This window comes from Mytilus edulis, chromosome 9 (genome assembly GCF_963676685.1).
Source record: "Mytilus edulis chromosome 9, xbMytEdul2.2, whole genome shotgun sequence".
Classification (NCBI taxonomy): domain Eukaryota; kingdom Metazoa; phylum Mollusca; class Bivalvia; order Mytilida; family Mytilidae; genus Mytilus; species Mytilus edulis.
In genome coordinates, this window is record NC_092352.1 from 41,952,555 (window position 1) to 41,967,231 (window position 14,677).

General features: G+C 31.9%; 2 protein-coding genes across 2 annotated transcripts in view; both read left to right on the forward strand.

Annotated features, from left to right (window-relative positions):
• Positions 1-273: 273 nt before the first annotated feature.
• Positions 274-7,580, forward strand: LOC139489968 (uncharacterized). Its single transcript, XM_071276819.1, has 5 exons — positions 274-277; positions 2,220-2,357; positions 5,517-5,663; positions 6,556-6,687; positions 7,275-7,580. The coding sequence occupies exons 1-5, from the start codon at positions 274-276 to the stop codon at positions 7,355-7,357; spliced, it is 504 nt and encodes a 167-aa protein (XP_071132920.1). The 3' UTR covers positions 7,358-7,580.
• Positions 7,581-12,351: 4,771 nt separating this feature from the next.
• The window catches only part of LOC139489969 (adhesive plaque matrix protein 2-like), a 38,642-nt gene continuing 36,316 nt past the window's right edge, over positions 12,352-14,677 (forward strand). Inside the window, exon 1 of the mRNA XM_071276820.1 lies at positions 12,352-12,406. Within this exon, the coding sequence (XP_071132921.1) occupies positions 12,352-12,406 (55 nt within the window). The remainder of the gene's footprint in view (positions 12,407-14,677) is intronic.

The window sequence follows — 14,677 nt, forward strand, 5'->3', positions numbered from 1 at the left end:
CTTCTTATCCAATTTGTATCTTTCGCCAGGTAAAATTCGACCGAGTATGTTACGACTGCGTCCCGATTCTACCGAATGTAATCCGACAGAGATCAGACAGTGACCAGACAGTGAACAGACGCTGACGGGAGTTATCCGTTCGAAAACTGTCGACATAATCCGGATGAGCAGGTACTGTCGGAACGTTATCCTATTGAGGTCCGCTCTATCGCATTTCAGACGGCTTTGTCTGGTATCAGTCGTATTGTATTCTGTAATTGTCGGGACTCTGACATGGGTATTATTGACGAACTTCGTATTAATAACGGGACTGTTCCGGAACGGTTTCGGCAAAAACGGTTCGCAATCCTCCATCGGCAGAAAAACAGCAATGAAAAATTTCTCCAGATCATTCCCGTTCCACAAGACACCGTCCAGAATACACTTAACATTGTTAGGATTTTGATCCGATACAGCAGAATCTGTCACGACATAGGCACGATTGTAATCCGACTAGACAAAATCGGCTGAGTTTCCCCGAATGTTACGAGACGCACCTAACTGTCGGGGTGCTTCGCCGAAATATTCGGACCCTTCCCGACCCGTAGGAATCTGTTCCGAAATTAAACGACTCCGTTCAGACAATGATAGGACATTCCAGATAATTGAGGATAGTAATCCGACTTTTTCATTTTTCGTTTCGTATCGCTGTCTAATCTCAAACGAGAGCAATACTCAGCAATGTGTGAAGCCCGCATTAAACTGTTTTTGGTTTTAGCATTGTTAATAAGGTTGAATTTAGAAATCACGAAAACCCATACATTGTTATGTTAATAAAAATTAGATTAAAAGTAATTTCATAAAAACAAATTTTTCTTCTTACAGTACCTCTTTTCTCGGTTTGTTGGCATCTGGATCGTGTGTGTCATTTATATTGCAGTCGTCATTGAAGGTATGTTCCGATCATGTATACAGTTTAAGTTCAAGTACAAATTATTGTTAGGTTTTCGAATTTCATTCAGGATATAAATGTTTATAAAAAAATACAAAAAATATAATAACAAAAATACCGAACTTCAAGAAAAATTCAAAACGGAAGGCTCAAACACACAAAACGAATGGAAAGCAACTGTTGTATTCCTGACTTGGTACAGGTTTTTTTTGTAGAAAATAGTGGATTAAACATTGTTTTATAGCCAGCCTTACCTCTCACTGATATGCCTGTCGCATTGAATTTCATTATTTTGACAACAAAACAGACAACAACAGGTTATTATGTCAAAAATAGGGATACAGCAGGTCTCTAATTTAATTGTCTTAAAAATTTTGTGATGTGATCAAATTACAAAAAAGGTAGTAGATTTTTCACCAGAAGCCTGAGGTGTCAACATATATTATAAAGCTTGTATAGCTAAACTTTTTTAACATGATAATGTTACTCAATGGTTATTTGAATACTTACTGTATTTCCAATGGAATACATAAAAATATAACATAGCTTAATCTGAAAAGTACCGATTAGAATAAGAGAGACAAACATTAGAACATAATTAAAGTCTTCTGAAAAAATTACAATGTATGAAAAGTTGTGACAAGATGGTTTACATCCTTTGAAATACCCATTAGACAATTCCCTCGTTACCCAAATCTTTTAATGTTAAAGCTAGAATCATGATATACGATATCAATAAAATGTTTCTTATGAGTTGATAAATCGATGAACTTCGATTGAACAATTAATGGTGACAAGCAAAAGAAATCGTACAATATCAATTATATTCCTTCGTTTGTATTCATTTGCTTGTTTTGTGAATGGTTTTGAAATCTACACATCTTCCTTTAACTTTCTTTCTTTAAATATACCTCGGTTTATTGTAACTAAATTTTTTTGTTTCGTAAGCTATACCTTCTTAATTCAGTCTCCAAAATGAATTTTTAATGATTGTTTTTTGCAATATCCTTTTTTCTAATATTTATCCTGTCTTGTTTCTCTTATTTTGTCCTGTTCATAACATTTCCAAAGAACTACAAGCCATATATTATAAGAGTTTAACTTATGTTAACTTTATACAAAGTTGTTGAAAAACTATCGTGGGTTAAGGGGTGTATTATGGAATGTTCAGCGCTACTAAACAAATTCTAAAGTGTGGCGTCCTTTTAAATGTGTGCAAAGCCTATTAGTTTAAACCACGATTTGGAATGATGTATAAAACTAAAATAACACATGATACTTTCTTCAGGAGCAAATTACGATGAGGCTTGTAAAGTTGATGGAGATTGCAAGGAAGCAAATGCTGCAAAATGTGATAGTGGTACTAGCAAATGTATATGCAGTGACAATTTTTTCCGAAAAACTACTGCTACAGAATGTGCCGCAAGTAAGAGTTGATTGTAAAATTATGTTGTTGGCTAGATGTTACATTAATATGTTTAAAGGTCGTCTTTTTTTACCCTTTTATTTAAATAAGTTTGATTTCAATTTAACTATTTTCATAATTACCGAATATGAAAAGCCAACAAACCTTTTTGATGTAGTAATAACGAACGTACATTCAAAAGCTTTTACGCTAATGACAAATATGTGTTGGGATATGTTCTTCCGTTCGTTTGTCTGTCTGTTCCCTTTTAGGTTAACGTTTTATGGTCAAGGTAGTTTTTGATAAAGTTGAAGTTCAATCAACTTGAAACTTGATACACATTTTGCCTGCGATATGATTTTTCCAATTTCAATGCCACATTAGAGATTTTACTCCATTTCACGGACCAGTGAACAGAAAAAAATGATAAAAGTTTAAATACTACAACTGCTCAAATCTGTTGACGTCAATAGTAGTGTGATGTTGACGTTTGTTATGTCATAATCAAAGTAAGGACGGATTCCTGTTTAAGAACAAACTTAACATAAGGGATACAAATATGGCCATCAAAATATTTTACATCCGATATCGAAAATGAAATGCTGATGGAAACAAACAGCTGAAAGCGCCAGATAAAACTGGTCTCCAAAACATTCATAATCTTGTCTTTCTAACTGTTTTATTTTATCAGTGTCTTTGTTAGCAATCAAATGATCCAAAGACTTCTATTCTGTTTACTCTTTGGTTAACATTTCAAGACAATACGTGATAATCATGGACAGTCCTGTACAACTGATCCATCTTTTTATTTATTTCAAAATTACCGTCAACGATTAATCGGCTTACTATCTTATTATCAGTATATATACATTTGTGTACATAACAGAACTTCTATAACTAGATTAAAAATTATAAAGTAATTTTGACTTCACAAATTTCTCGTACAGTATAAAGAAATTAGTTATAATTAGTCAGTTTGCAATGTGATGTTGCTGCAGAATCTGAAGTACACATCTCTGATTATTTTTTTTCAGTAAAGGATATGAACCAATAACGGAATGGACTGTTAGAGGCTTATATCTTACTTAAAACATTGTTTACCACGTCAAAAAAAGGTTAACAAAAGAAAAAGTAAGCACATTTATTTTCATCAATTGTGAAAATTGTTATGTGAATACACATTCTAAATTAAAATAAACCCCACATGTTGGCCCCTTTAAACAGTAGCTTAAATTAAACAATAGACAAAAAGAAAGTAAGGTGAAGCTGAAGGTAAAAAAATAACATGTAATGCTACATGAAGAATAAGACACAGGAATACGTATCATGATTTTTGCGTGTGCAAGGACTATTCATATTTTCCGTTAATACCTTTACATGCGTCTTGTGTTTCGAAATGGATAAAGTTATGGAAGTTTATAATTCATGCAAAAACGATGGAAATGATATTGTTATTAGTGATTGTGTTTTTTTCAAACTTTATATTAAAATCAAATGTGTATTTACAATATATGCAGATATATTCGACAGTTCGATTTCAGTGTGAAATACAAAGATAATATAATTATAGCAGCTAATAACGGCAAGTTTTATATATATTATATTTTAAAATGTAGTCCCCTCCTTTTTTGTTCCTTCTCAGTTTTGTTTTTACTAGCTGAATAAGAAAAAAAGAATAGCATATGTGACAGGTTCACATAGAACCATATCGAGTGCACCGTAGTCGATTTTATTTCAAATATATAATAAATATGATCACATGAAAAGGTAACGTGGTGCAATCAGTTAAATTCTTTTGTTTTTCATTGCAATGTTCAAGAGACTGCTATTGATTACCCAAACAGTACCACCTGAATACCCCCCTATTTTTTTTTCTTCAGCAAGATCGTAGCGCTCTTTTTTCGTTTATTTGTTTATTGATGTCCCATATGTTTTTTTCATGTTACCGAAATATAATTTTGTGTCTCAATATCCTTTTAAGAAACCGTTTTTGATGAGTAACACAATTATTCCATTGGAAGATGACTTTAATAAAATGTTTTTTTTTATTTTCATTTGTTCTTTGGTTGTATTTTTGTTCACATGATAAAAAAAAATAAGGCAATTAACATTTTTTTTTATTTCATTGATTGAACTATCATTAAACTGTAAGAATCAGTTCCGCTACCTTAAGCTGTCCAATACCTTTAAGAAAGAGTAAATCTTAAAAATATTGGACAGTTTAAGGTAACATAATGGTTTCTTACAGGTAAGTGCTAGTCCAATCACTGAATTAAAGAACGGGTAAAACAATGGAATGACGTCACAACAATTTTTTAATTACTGATGTATACTCGTTAACTTTCATCAACTTGTTATCATATGGTATAATGTATTATTGGTACTAGGAAATAACTCACAAAAGCGGGTATGAAGCTTATGTATGTCTTTTCTTTTTATTAATACAACAGAGTAATGAGACATCACAGTCGTTGTAATGGAGTTCTAGTTGTTGCGGGTAAAACATTGTCATTTAATTTTTTTTTCATTCTGAATTTCAGTGTAAATGAGTTTACCAAACATGAACTATTAAAAAATTTGGATAGAATATACCAAAAGTGATGTTTGAATAGGACAAGGAGATAGCATCCCAAACATTAATTATAAATTTTTTATTTTGCTTTTTCAAAGATTCCAAACTAATGTGCCATATCGTGTTATAATTTTCGTAAAACCTGTGGAAATCAAATTGAGCCCTGCATAACTCTTCTTTCTGATGTATTGTTTCACATATCTAAAAAGTAGTATTTGACGTGACTGCGTAAAAGATGTTTATTTATCATGACTTTCAACTAATGTAAGTGAATCATACCAACCCGAATTTTACATGAAGGGATACAGATAATTAAGATTATTAAAGAGACTAATCTCATTGGCATACATACAACTTTGTCATATTTACGTTGTTTACTTCACTTGTGGACTCTCCTTTTTAAAATTTTCCTCTGAGTTCGGTAAGTTTGTTTCTCTACTTGACTGACTGAACATAAAAATTTCCATTAATATATTTTTCATTATTTGTGTTCTTATGATATATTTTCAAAACAATACGTATTAAATGTAATTGATTACTTTATTTGAATTTTGTAATTATAAATACAACTGTATAGACTAAAACTAAATAATTTTTACAAATTACAGAAGTTGCCTTGGATGGAGCTTGCAAAGTCACGGAATCTACCAAAGGTCAATGTAGTGTAGCCGAAACTGAATGTAGACATGATGGTTCAGAAAGTAAATGTTTGTGTAAAGCAACACACTATTCAGATGGAAGCGCTTGTCAAACAAGTAAGACTAGACATATAAACATCGGTTATTGTAACAATTTACTTGTGTGTCAATTTTAAAAAGACTAACCAAAACTTTTCGTTTCTGTCGTACAAAGAGGTGCACATATGTACTTTTGTACTGTTGTGTTGAACTGAAATAATCTTTGAAAACTGACAACTAGTATACAAATGATTGTTGTATTCTGATGTACCATTGCTTGAATACATATTTGTTTAAACCGCTAGTATATGAGTGAGATTACATTAAGAATTAAGAAATTATTGCGATGTTTTCATTATTGCGAATAATGCAACAGGGTTATAAACGCAATAATTGAAACTCGCATTTTGAAATTTTGCAATCAAGTCCAAAATGCCAAAATCGCATTAATAAATGCAAGCAATAATTTCTGAATTTACAGCATATGTCTTGATAATATTATTATATGGTAGTACCGTTTAATCTAAATAAAGGGAAATGAAATTGTGTACGTAAAGTATTTGTATAATTTCGGTTTTAGTTAATATAAATTCCGTTTAGTGTTTCTAGTCATTACATTAATTTTTTATTTATATACATTTCGCATGTTTAGTGATTGAGCATATGTTATTGACTTATATACAGTTTAAGACTTAACCTGTTTAATCAACATTTTAACTTTAATTATATATTACATTTTATATTTTGGTATAGGCCACTTTAATGATAGAGCTCTTCACGTGTTTAGGTAGACATTGACACTCCATGTTGTTTGTATATCAGCGTTTCAGACTCTGCTCGATTGACAGATAAACGTACTATATATCCATCGAATGAGTGTCCTAGACCAGATGTTGAATATAATGTGTTTTTATATTGCATCATTGTCACATTAACCTATACTCTATGTGTGTTTGTTCATTTTTAACAGGAATTGGTCCAGGTGCCACTTGTGCTGTTCATCAGTGTGTAACCAATGCGTCTTGTAACACAACTTCTAGTCTGAATAAATGTCAATGTAATGCAGGTTATACTGCAACGCAAACCGGCAAACCTACCATGTGTAAGTTTCAGTTAATTTGCAATGTCACCTTTACATATGTCCTTTTTATCTTTGTATGTCTATGATCTGTAATTATCATCAACTTCAAGGATGAGTGTTTCAAACATTTGACGACGATTAAATACAACAAGACAATTTGGTGAATATTTCACTATTTCATAGTAGAAAACATTGTAATATTCGCGCATCACTGATGAATATAATGTAGACAATACATTTTTCGTACGTACGTTTTTAAATAAAACATTATATGCCTGGTGTGTTTTATGAGCTTTTATAGTCTTTGATAACGTTTTAGTCTATGTTGTATTGTAATCTTTAATTCTCACCAAAAACGCATACTAAAAGAAATTGTTACCTTGGTCAAAATGTCAGGAAACAATGTTACGACTACCGGTTTGGTATACCATTTTATTTATCAGACGAGTATTTTCGCTACTCATAATGACCAATGAAATGATAGCTATTTCCACATTTTCCGTACTGCCTTTGCGAACAAAAATCTTGCGATTCATGAACAAAATTTTACGTGACATACACACTCATCCAGCGAATAAGGAAATTTTGTGTTTTGATACTTTTTTCAGGCAGTAGCAATGGTGTTGTGAAAGTCATAACTCTTACGTACGTGGTATCCATCCTGTTATCAATGATGTTGGTTCTACGATGAATGTTTTTTCTTGATCATTTAGAATTGTTTGCTTTTTCCAATTTTTGATAATCATTTATAATATGTATATCTTACATGTTAACTTTCTAAACATCTAAATGATGCTTAGTGGAACTTTATATGTTAATGTTAGTTGTCGTTTGCTATAATTTGAGTTATTGAGTACATGTATTTCCGATATTCACGGAAACATTTTGAGGGTAAATTGTTTGTATAATTAACATTAAATTATTCCAGTTGAAACATTTGTTACAGTTTAAAAAGTAATTTGAATAGATTCCAAATAAAAACGTTTTATATTATTCGTTCAGTTTATGCTTACTTGTTTTTGTCAATATGTGTTTTTTTAATTTAGCTAAGCCGTTTCCATTGACATTTTAAAGTGTGTCTTTTGTACATTTTTATGTAGTAACACTACTTCATGTTAAGATGCTAAGTTGGAGGTTGACGCCTGTTAAAATGTCGAAACCCGCTGCATTTGTTTTTAACTGTCCTGCTGTTCAGTGGTTGTCGATTGTTAGTGTGGTTCATACGTGTTTCTCGTTTCGCATTTTAATGTAGAGTATACCATTGGGTTAATTGCTTGAATGGTCTGACAGTAATCCATTTTGTGGACCTTTAGAGGTTGCTGTTTGGTGTGAGACAAAGCTTCGTGTTTGCAGGCCGTTCTTTTACCTATAATGATTTACTATCAAATATTTGTCACTTGGATGAAGAGTTGTCTCATTGGTTCGCCTTACTAATCTTGTTATGTCAAAGAATAAGTTTAAAAAGATTCGAAATTTCATCACCTCATCTTGTCGTTGTTTACTTTGATAGATAGGGACTTTCACTTTTAAAGAAATTTTCAGTATATTGAAAGACTTTTTATTTTTAAAACCTTTTTTTGTTTATTTATTTGAATAATCATCGCTGCGATATATGCTTTCGGCGCTGATGCGGTGTACAACAAAATCAATCATGCATCGTCAAGTAATTAACTGTTGTACATACGTATGTTTATGTTTTTGCAGTCATATTAGAATTGTTATTAAAATTACATGAAACAGTTTTTACACAAGCTCGTGCACATCTGTAAATTAATGAAAACTAAAAAGAAACTTCCTTTGTCAAATAGCAAAATGAAATGCTCAAACATATCAAACGAATGACAAACAACTGTGATATTCATGAATTGATACAGACATTTCCTTATGAAAAAAAAGGTGGAATAAACCTGGTTAACTTGTATGACAATCTTATAAATTTCATAATATTGACAACAACAGAGGGATACACGGGGTACAGTCAAACTCATAAATTGAAAATAAACTGACAAGGCCATGACTAAAAAATAAAAAGACAAACATACAACTAATAGAATAAAAGACTCAACATAGAGAACTAAAGACTAAGCAACACGAACCCCACCAAAAACTTGGGGTGATCTCAGGTGCCCCGGAAGAGTAAGTAGATCCTGCTCCAGCTATGACACCCGTTGTGTTGCTCATGTTATTACAAACCCGGTTAATAGTCTAATTCGGTAGGTCACATTCGTGGGGAAAAGGAATGTGGATTGAAGTTATGACATAAGGTACATTTCCGATATCATCTGTGAAACGGTTACTCCATAACGGTCAACCAACTCGTGATGTACGTAGGGATGATTTCAAGTTCACCATTTGGAAGTCTTGGTTAAATATCTTCCTTGTGAGCAGCAACCCTCTATCGAAGAACTCATGATAGGAAATATAACCCCGGGAATATCGTATCAATTGGAAGATATATACTCCGTGTTCAGGCACTGCTGGAATTTATCAACATAGAAATGGAAAGTTCACTATCGGGGGGCTGAAATCATCTCTTTTGTCGTAAAGTTTTGTTTTCAACTGACTCTCATTGTCCATTCTAGATATCAGTCAATGTGTGAGCAAAAAAAAAATATAGCTTGATATAAAAAGTCAAAAGTTAAAATACAATATTGTGTTAATCTCAATCAATATAGAAGCAAATAACTGTTTCGATAAAAAAAAATATGGTATAAAGCAAATCGGTAGAAAAACTAGCATAGGTTTCGGCCTAGTGGGAGTAGTACATCAACGTTATTAATTTTTCTCCACCAGATCCGCATTTCTACAATAAATGTATAACTGTTTACCACTGATTGGCTCTCACACTGTCTCAATAATGACAACTTCAGTATGTACACTAAAAACTATTTAACAATGAACATTGCCCTTTCCAGGATATTGATATCCTAATTATCTTAAACGCGAACCTTAGTATCAAAATTTATGAAAGCAGAAATGATTTACCATTTCCTATTGTTAATTATTCATTTTTAAATGTTGAAGTTCCCTTGTCACCATCTTATGGTGTTTATATATATCAACTATTTCGATTTGATCGTGTATATAACAACGTTTTTGATTTTAACTAAAACGAAATAACAATAACAACAGTACTCTATTTTAAGAGGGTTACTCAGTTAGTTATATAACTTACCTTCCCTGCGCCCCTCATCATACAAAACCATAAACAAAACTCTAACATATACATTGCATACAACAGTATAAAAGTCAGGTATGACAATAATGTTAGGAAAATAAACATAATGACATAACTAGTTTCAATATTTTTTTCAACAGATTGATTTCAATAAATGATCTGTTATTTTTGTTACTGAAAGAATTAACAATTGTATTATTCCTTAACGGCATTGGCAAATTATTCCACAAGAATGGTCCTGAATACAGGATATAAAGATTTCTTGAACAATTCTATTTTGTGTTTTGGGAGTATGAGGTTACCTTGAACAGTATTTCCCAAGGAGTATGGATTTCTGTATGAAACATAATGAAACATAATGAAACTTGTTAATGAGATAAGATCAGATATCATTGGGCATAATTTTTTATGCCCTTTAATGTCATCACAAACTTGTGATATTTCATTCTCTGTTCAACTGTCAACCAGTTTAGGCGTTTGAAAAACAGCTCGGAAAGAGCGAAAGGGTCTGATTGTAACTAATGGGTTAAAATATTGTTTTTTTTTAAAAGATTTGTTAAAAAAATTGTGTTTTGAAATCTCAAAAAAATGCAAAAAAAGAAAAAAATGTTTTCAGCTCAAATCAATGTTTTGGATTTAAAAACAACACACTCTAAATTTGGAACATTTCGGATTAGTTTTAAGATTGTTAACGATTTTTTTAAATTTCACTTTACCCATACTGCCAATGGTAAACCAATTGATAATGTTTACATTTTAACGATTTCCTGTGGGGCCGAACTTTGCTTTACAAATAAACAAAGAAAATGTACAATTTAAAAAATAAGAATTGGTGGCAAACATTGTCTTTATCTTTAAATGAGAGGTTGACATCGGTAGTTGGAATTTTTGTTTTTAAAATTGTCGTTTTATGTAAATTTTGTGAAGAAAAAAAAAGTTCGCCAAATGACGTCATGAATGCAAAAAAAAAAATCTTTTTTTTAAACGGACTAATATTTCCATGGTCATCAAATAATACTTCCTTCAATATTGGTCCTAGAAACGGAAAACTTCATCTTTTTGGAAAAAGTCGTGTATCGTTTCTTTTGTTGACTAGTATAGTATTTATCTAGCAGCTCTCTTTTTAAAGTTTTAATGTCCTATTTAAACCCTCACTGCTACAACTAATCCAACCTATAAAACAGTAAACAATTTGTGGCAAGATATAACCATTATAGAATTATTTTTTATGTATTAATGAAAAATTATTACACCAGGGTTTTCGAATACACAAACTAGTCAAAACAGTTTATTTAATTTATCATCGGTATAAGAACATCATTGGTAAATATAAATCAACATGCAGACATCTTATACGTTCAGGTATTTCACATTGAATCTTGTATTGTAATATTCTTTACAAAGCACAAAAATGTTGGCAATCATCTCAAAAGCTAGCCAAAGCTTTAAACAGACTCATTAATATGAGATATAGTTACGATACTGTTGTCGGGTCATTATATATGGCATATTTTGGTATATATATATATTGATTTACATGGGGTCTATGCATCTGAAACGTACACATTTATCTTAAAACCAGTTGATGGCATGATACGGTTGATGTTCTTCTCGTATATGTTTGATGGTATTAAAATAAACCGCTAATGGAGGGGTGGGGGTATGTGCATGTTTTTCATATGTTCAATCAGTTTAATTGAGATCTGGAGCTGGCATGTCATTAGCGACTATTAGTCCTTTGTTAATTTATGTATCATTGATATTTGCTTAGTTTCTTTTGTAATCAATGATGACGTTTTTTTAGTTATAGTTCATTTATATGTTTTGGACTGATCTGGTACCCGTTTTTGTTTAAGGGCCAGCGAAAGCACGCCTTCAGGTGTGGGATATTCTCATTGTGTTGAAGCCCGATGGTGGCCGTCGGATTTGTATATTCTTTGATTGGTTTGTTTCCTTGACACATTCCCCATTTCCCGTCCCAATTTTACTCTTCAGTGATGCTCGCAGATTAGGTATTATACCTCAGAAGAAGTGTTCATTTATCATGTTTATGGTTTTAAACTCTTAAGCATATTTAAATCCATATATCAAGTGTATATGTGAATTGTTAAAACCTTAAACTTAACTAAGTTACCGTAGATACTGATTGTAAAAAAAAATCTTGGACAAAGAAAACATGAGACTGATATCGTAACCACAACCCATGACCCTGAAATAACCAACAAAAAAACGAACCACTTTAAAACGAAATTTTGTGTGATATCAGATACTTACGTGCTCTAGAAGATCTGACTTGGAACAGGCACATACAGAATGTGGCGGGGTTAAACATGTTAGTGGCCACCCACCCTTCCCCGCAATCTAAGGACATTGGTGCAACAGACCAATACAGGACTGAACAAGACAATAAACAAACAACACATTTGATCAACATCAACAACAAACAACCTTTAACTACAGTTTTCTAACTTGTGACAGTCACATATAAAATGTTGGTGGGGTTAAAAATGTTAGTGGGCGCCAAACCTCCTCTAGCCTGGGACAGTGGTGAAACAGTACAACGTAAGAGTAAACTACAAAATCAGTTTAAATAGATGTTACTCATCAGATACAAATGAAAATACATTTAACAAAAACAGAGAGTAGACATGAACCTGAACTACTAGTAATACATCCCAACATAAAAAAAACACAACTAAGTACAGTCAGAGAATATCATGATCTTCTGAAATGTCAAGATAGAGTGATCGTCAGATTATAGAGCCATACATGTGTATAGGTATATAACAAAAATGTTTAGTTTCCTTTAACAATATTATGTTCTATAAAAACAATATTCAAAGATCTAATTACAGTGTTGAATCGGTAAACTTTTAGAATAAATTTATTGAAACACGTGAAAGGATCGATTAGTTAACCTTAATCGTTTCTAAATTTCCTAGCTCAGTAAACAATTTATCCATTACACATGTTTAAATTAGAATGTGCTATTCCGTTTTTTACAGGAACAATCAAACCAAATCATATCGATGGATAATATAGTTTAGAAAAGGTTTAAGGTGGTATGGGAGTCTAAAATAAAAATGAAAGAATTTGTTAATACTTTGCTAAAACGTAGTATCTATTGATATATGTTGAAAAATATAATAAAAATGGTAGGTCACCGCGCAGTTTCTCAAGCTACAGGACGTGACAAAATGACACATTTTGTATGGATTATACAGGAAAAAACACCATTTTGGGATTAGAAACCAGACAAAATGATAGAATTGTTAAATACTTAAGGAAAAGATAGTTTTCAGACAATGCTTTGAGAATATCAAAAGAAAAGATAGGGTCACCGTACGTTTTCCCCGGCTAAAACACAAAATAGGAAAATTCCATGTAGATTCCTTCAGAAAATACACTGTTTTAGAGTTCCCTCCCCTTAAAATGCTAATTTAAAAAAAAAATAAAAACAACCAAAATTAATCAACATTTGCAAAAATATTAATATTTATAAGTTATATTCTTATAAATTGGTTGTTTTAAAGGAAAATTCACATTAAATATCTGCATTCCTGCATCAAATTTTGCTGACTTGATAGAAAATCTGGACCTTTGATTCTCTGTTTTTTACAATCCAATATGGAGGAAGACACCCATACCACCTTAATGTAAGTTTTGGTAACGAGATCCCTAACTTTATAATTTTCCACACAAACATAGATTACGTTCATTAAAATCTAAACCGGAACAAAAATGCCATGGACGACTGAAATTGTAAATTATGTTCAAAACGTTTAGACTAGGTGAGCGACGTAGGACCCTGAATTTTTTTTTATAAAAGACGTGCAATAGATTAAAGTGACGGTTTTCATTGCGATTTCATGACCAAAAAAAATATTAATATAGATAGAGGAAGATGTGGTGTGAGTGCCAATGAGACAACTCTCCATCCAAATAACAATTAATAAAAGTAAACCATTATAGGTCAATGTACGGCCTTCAACACGGAGCCTTGTATGCACATAATAGTTTGCTTTGTGACCGGTATAATCATGATAATAGTTTATCTTCGCGGAAAGGTTTTCCTGTTAGATCTTAGTTTTACTTTTACAGCGGGTCATTGTTTAGAAAAAGGGATATTGCCGAGCACATATGAACTAATCTACGTCAAAGGTTGTATGTTAATTGATCTGAATGAGTGCACATTCCTGTTTTACAAGCCAGTAATATAACTGCGAAGTTTGAGACTGTTTTGGACAAGATAAATTTCAAAACAGGTATAATTCCGTTTTTATAACAATTGCTTTCAATTATACCAGCAAAATGGAAGCCATTTTCCATTTAGAAGTAAGATAAAAAAAAAAAATCGCGCAACAGAAATTTGCCGTACAAATTGATGTTAAACACAGTGGAATTAAACATCTATCCAAAAGCAATAAATCTATGAATACTGCAATGACAAATGAATATGTTGAACTTCGTTACTTTGCATTCCAATTGTCACAGTTGTTTGTTATACATATCCAAACCATTTCTTTTCAAACATAGTAGTATGATCATAATGCATCCTAGAGAAATAAATTCCGCTTCAAGTAATTAAATCGACGCTATCACTAAGATTACTTAGAGTAATATGCGAAGTGTATTCGAAATACTAAGAAGTTTTGGCATGGCTGGACCCCCGTGTATAAAATGGCTTACTGATTTATGATTTTAACAAACTGGCTGAAAATGACATCATTTCATTTATAAGTAGAAGATGAAAGGATTTGGACTTACATAATTTATGTCGCTGTCATTATTGTAGTGTAACTTAATCACCCGTACTTCATGTATCCAATATGT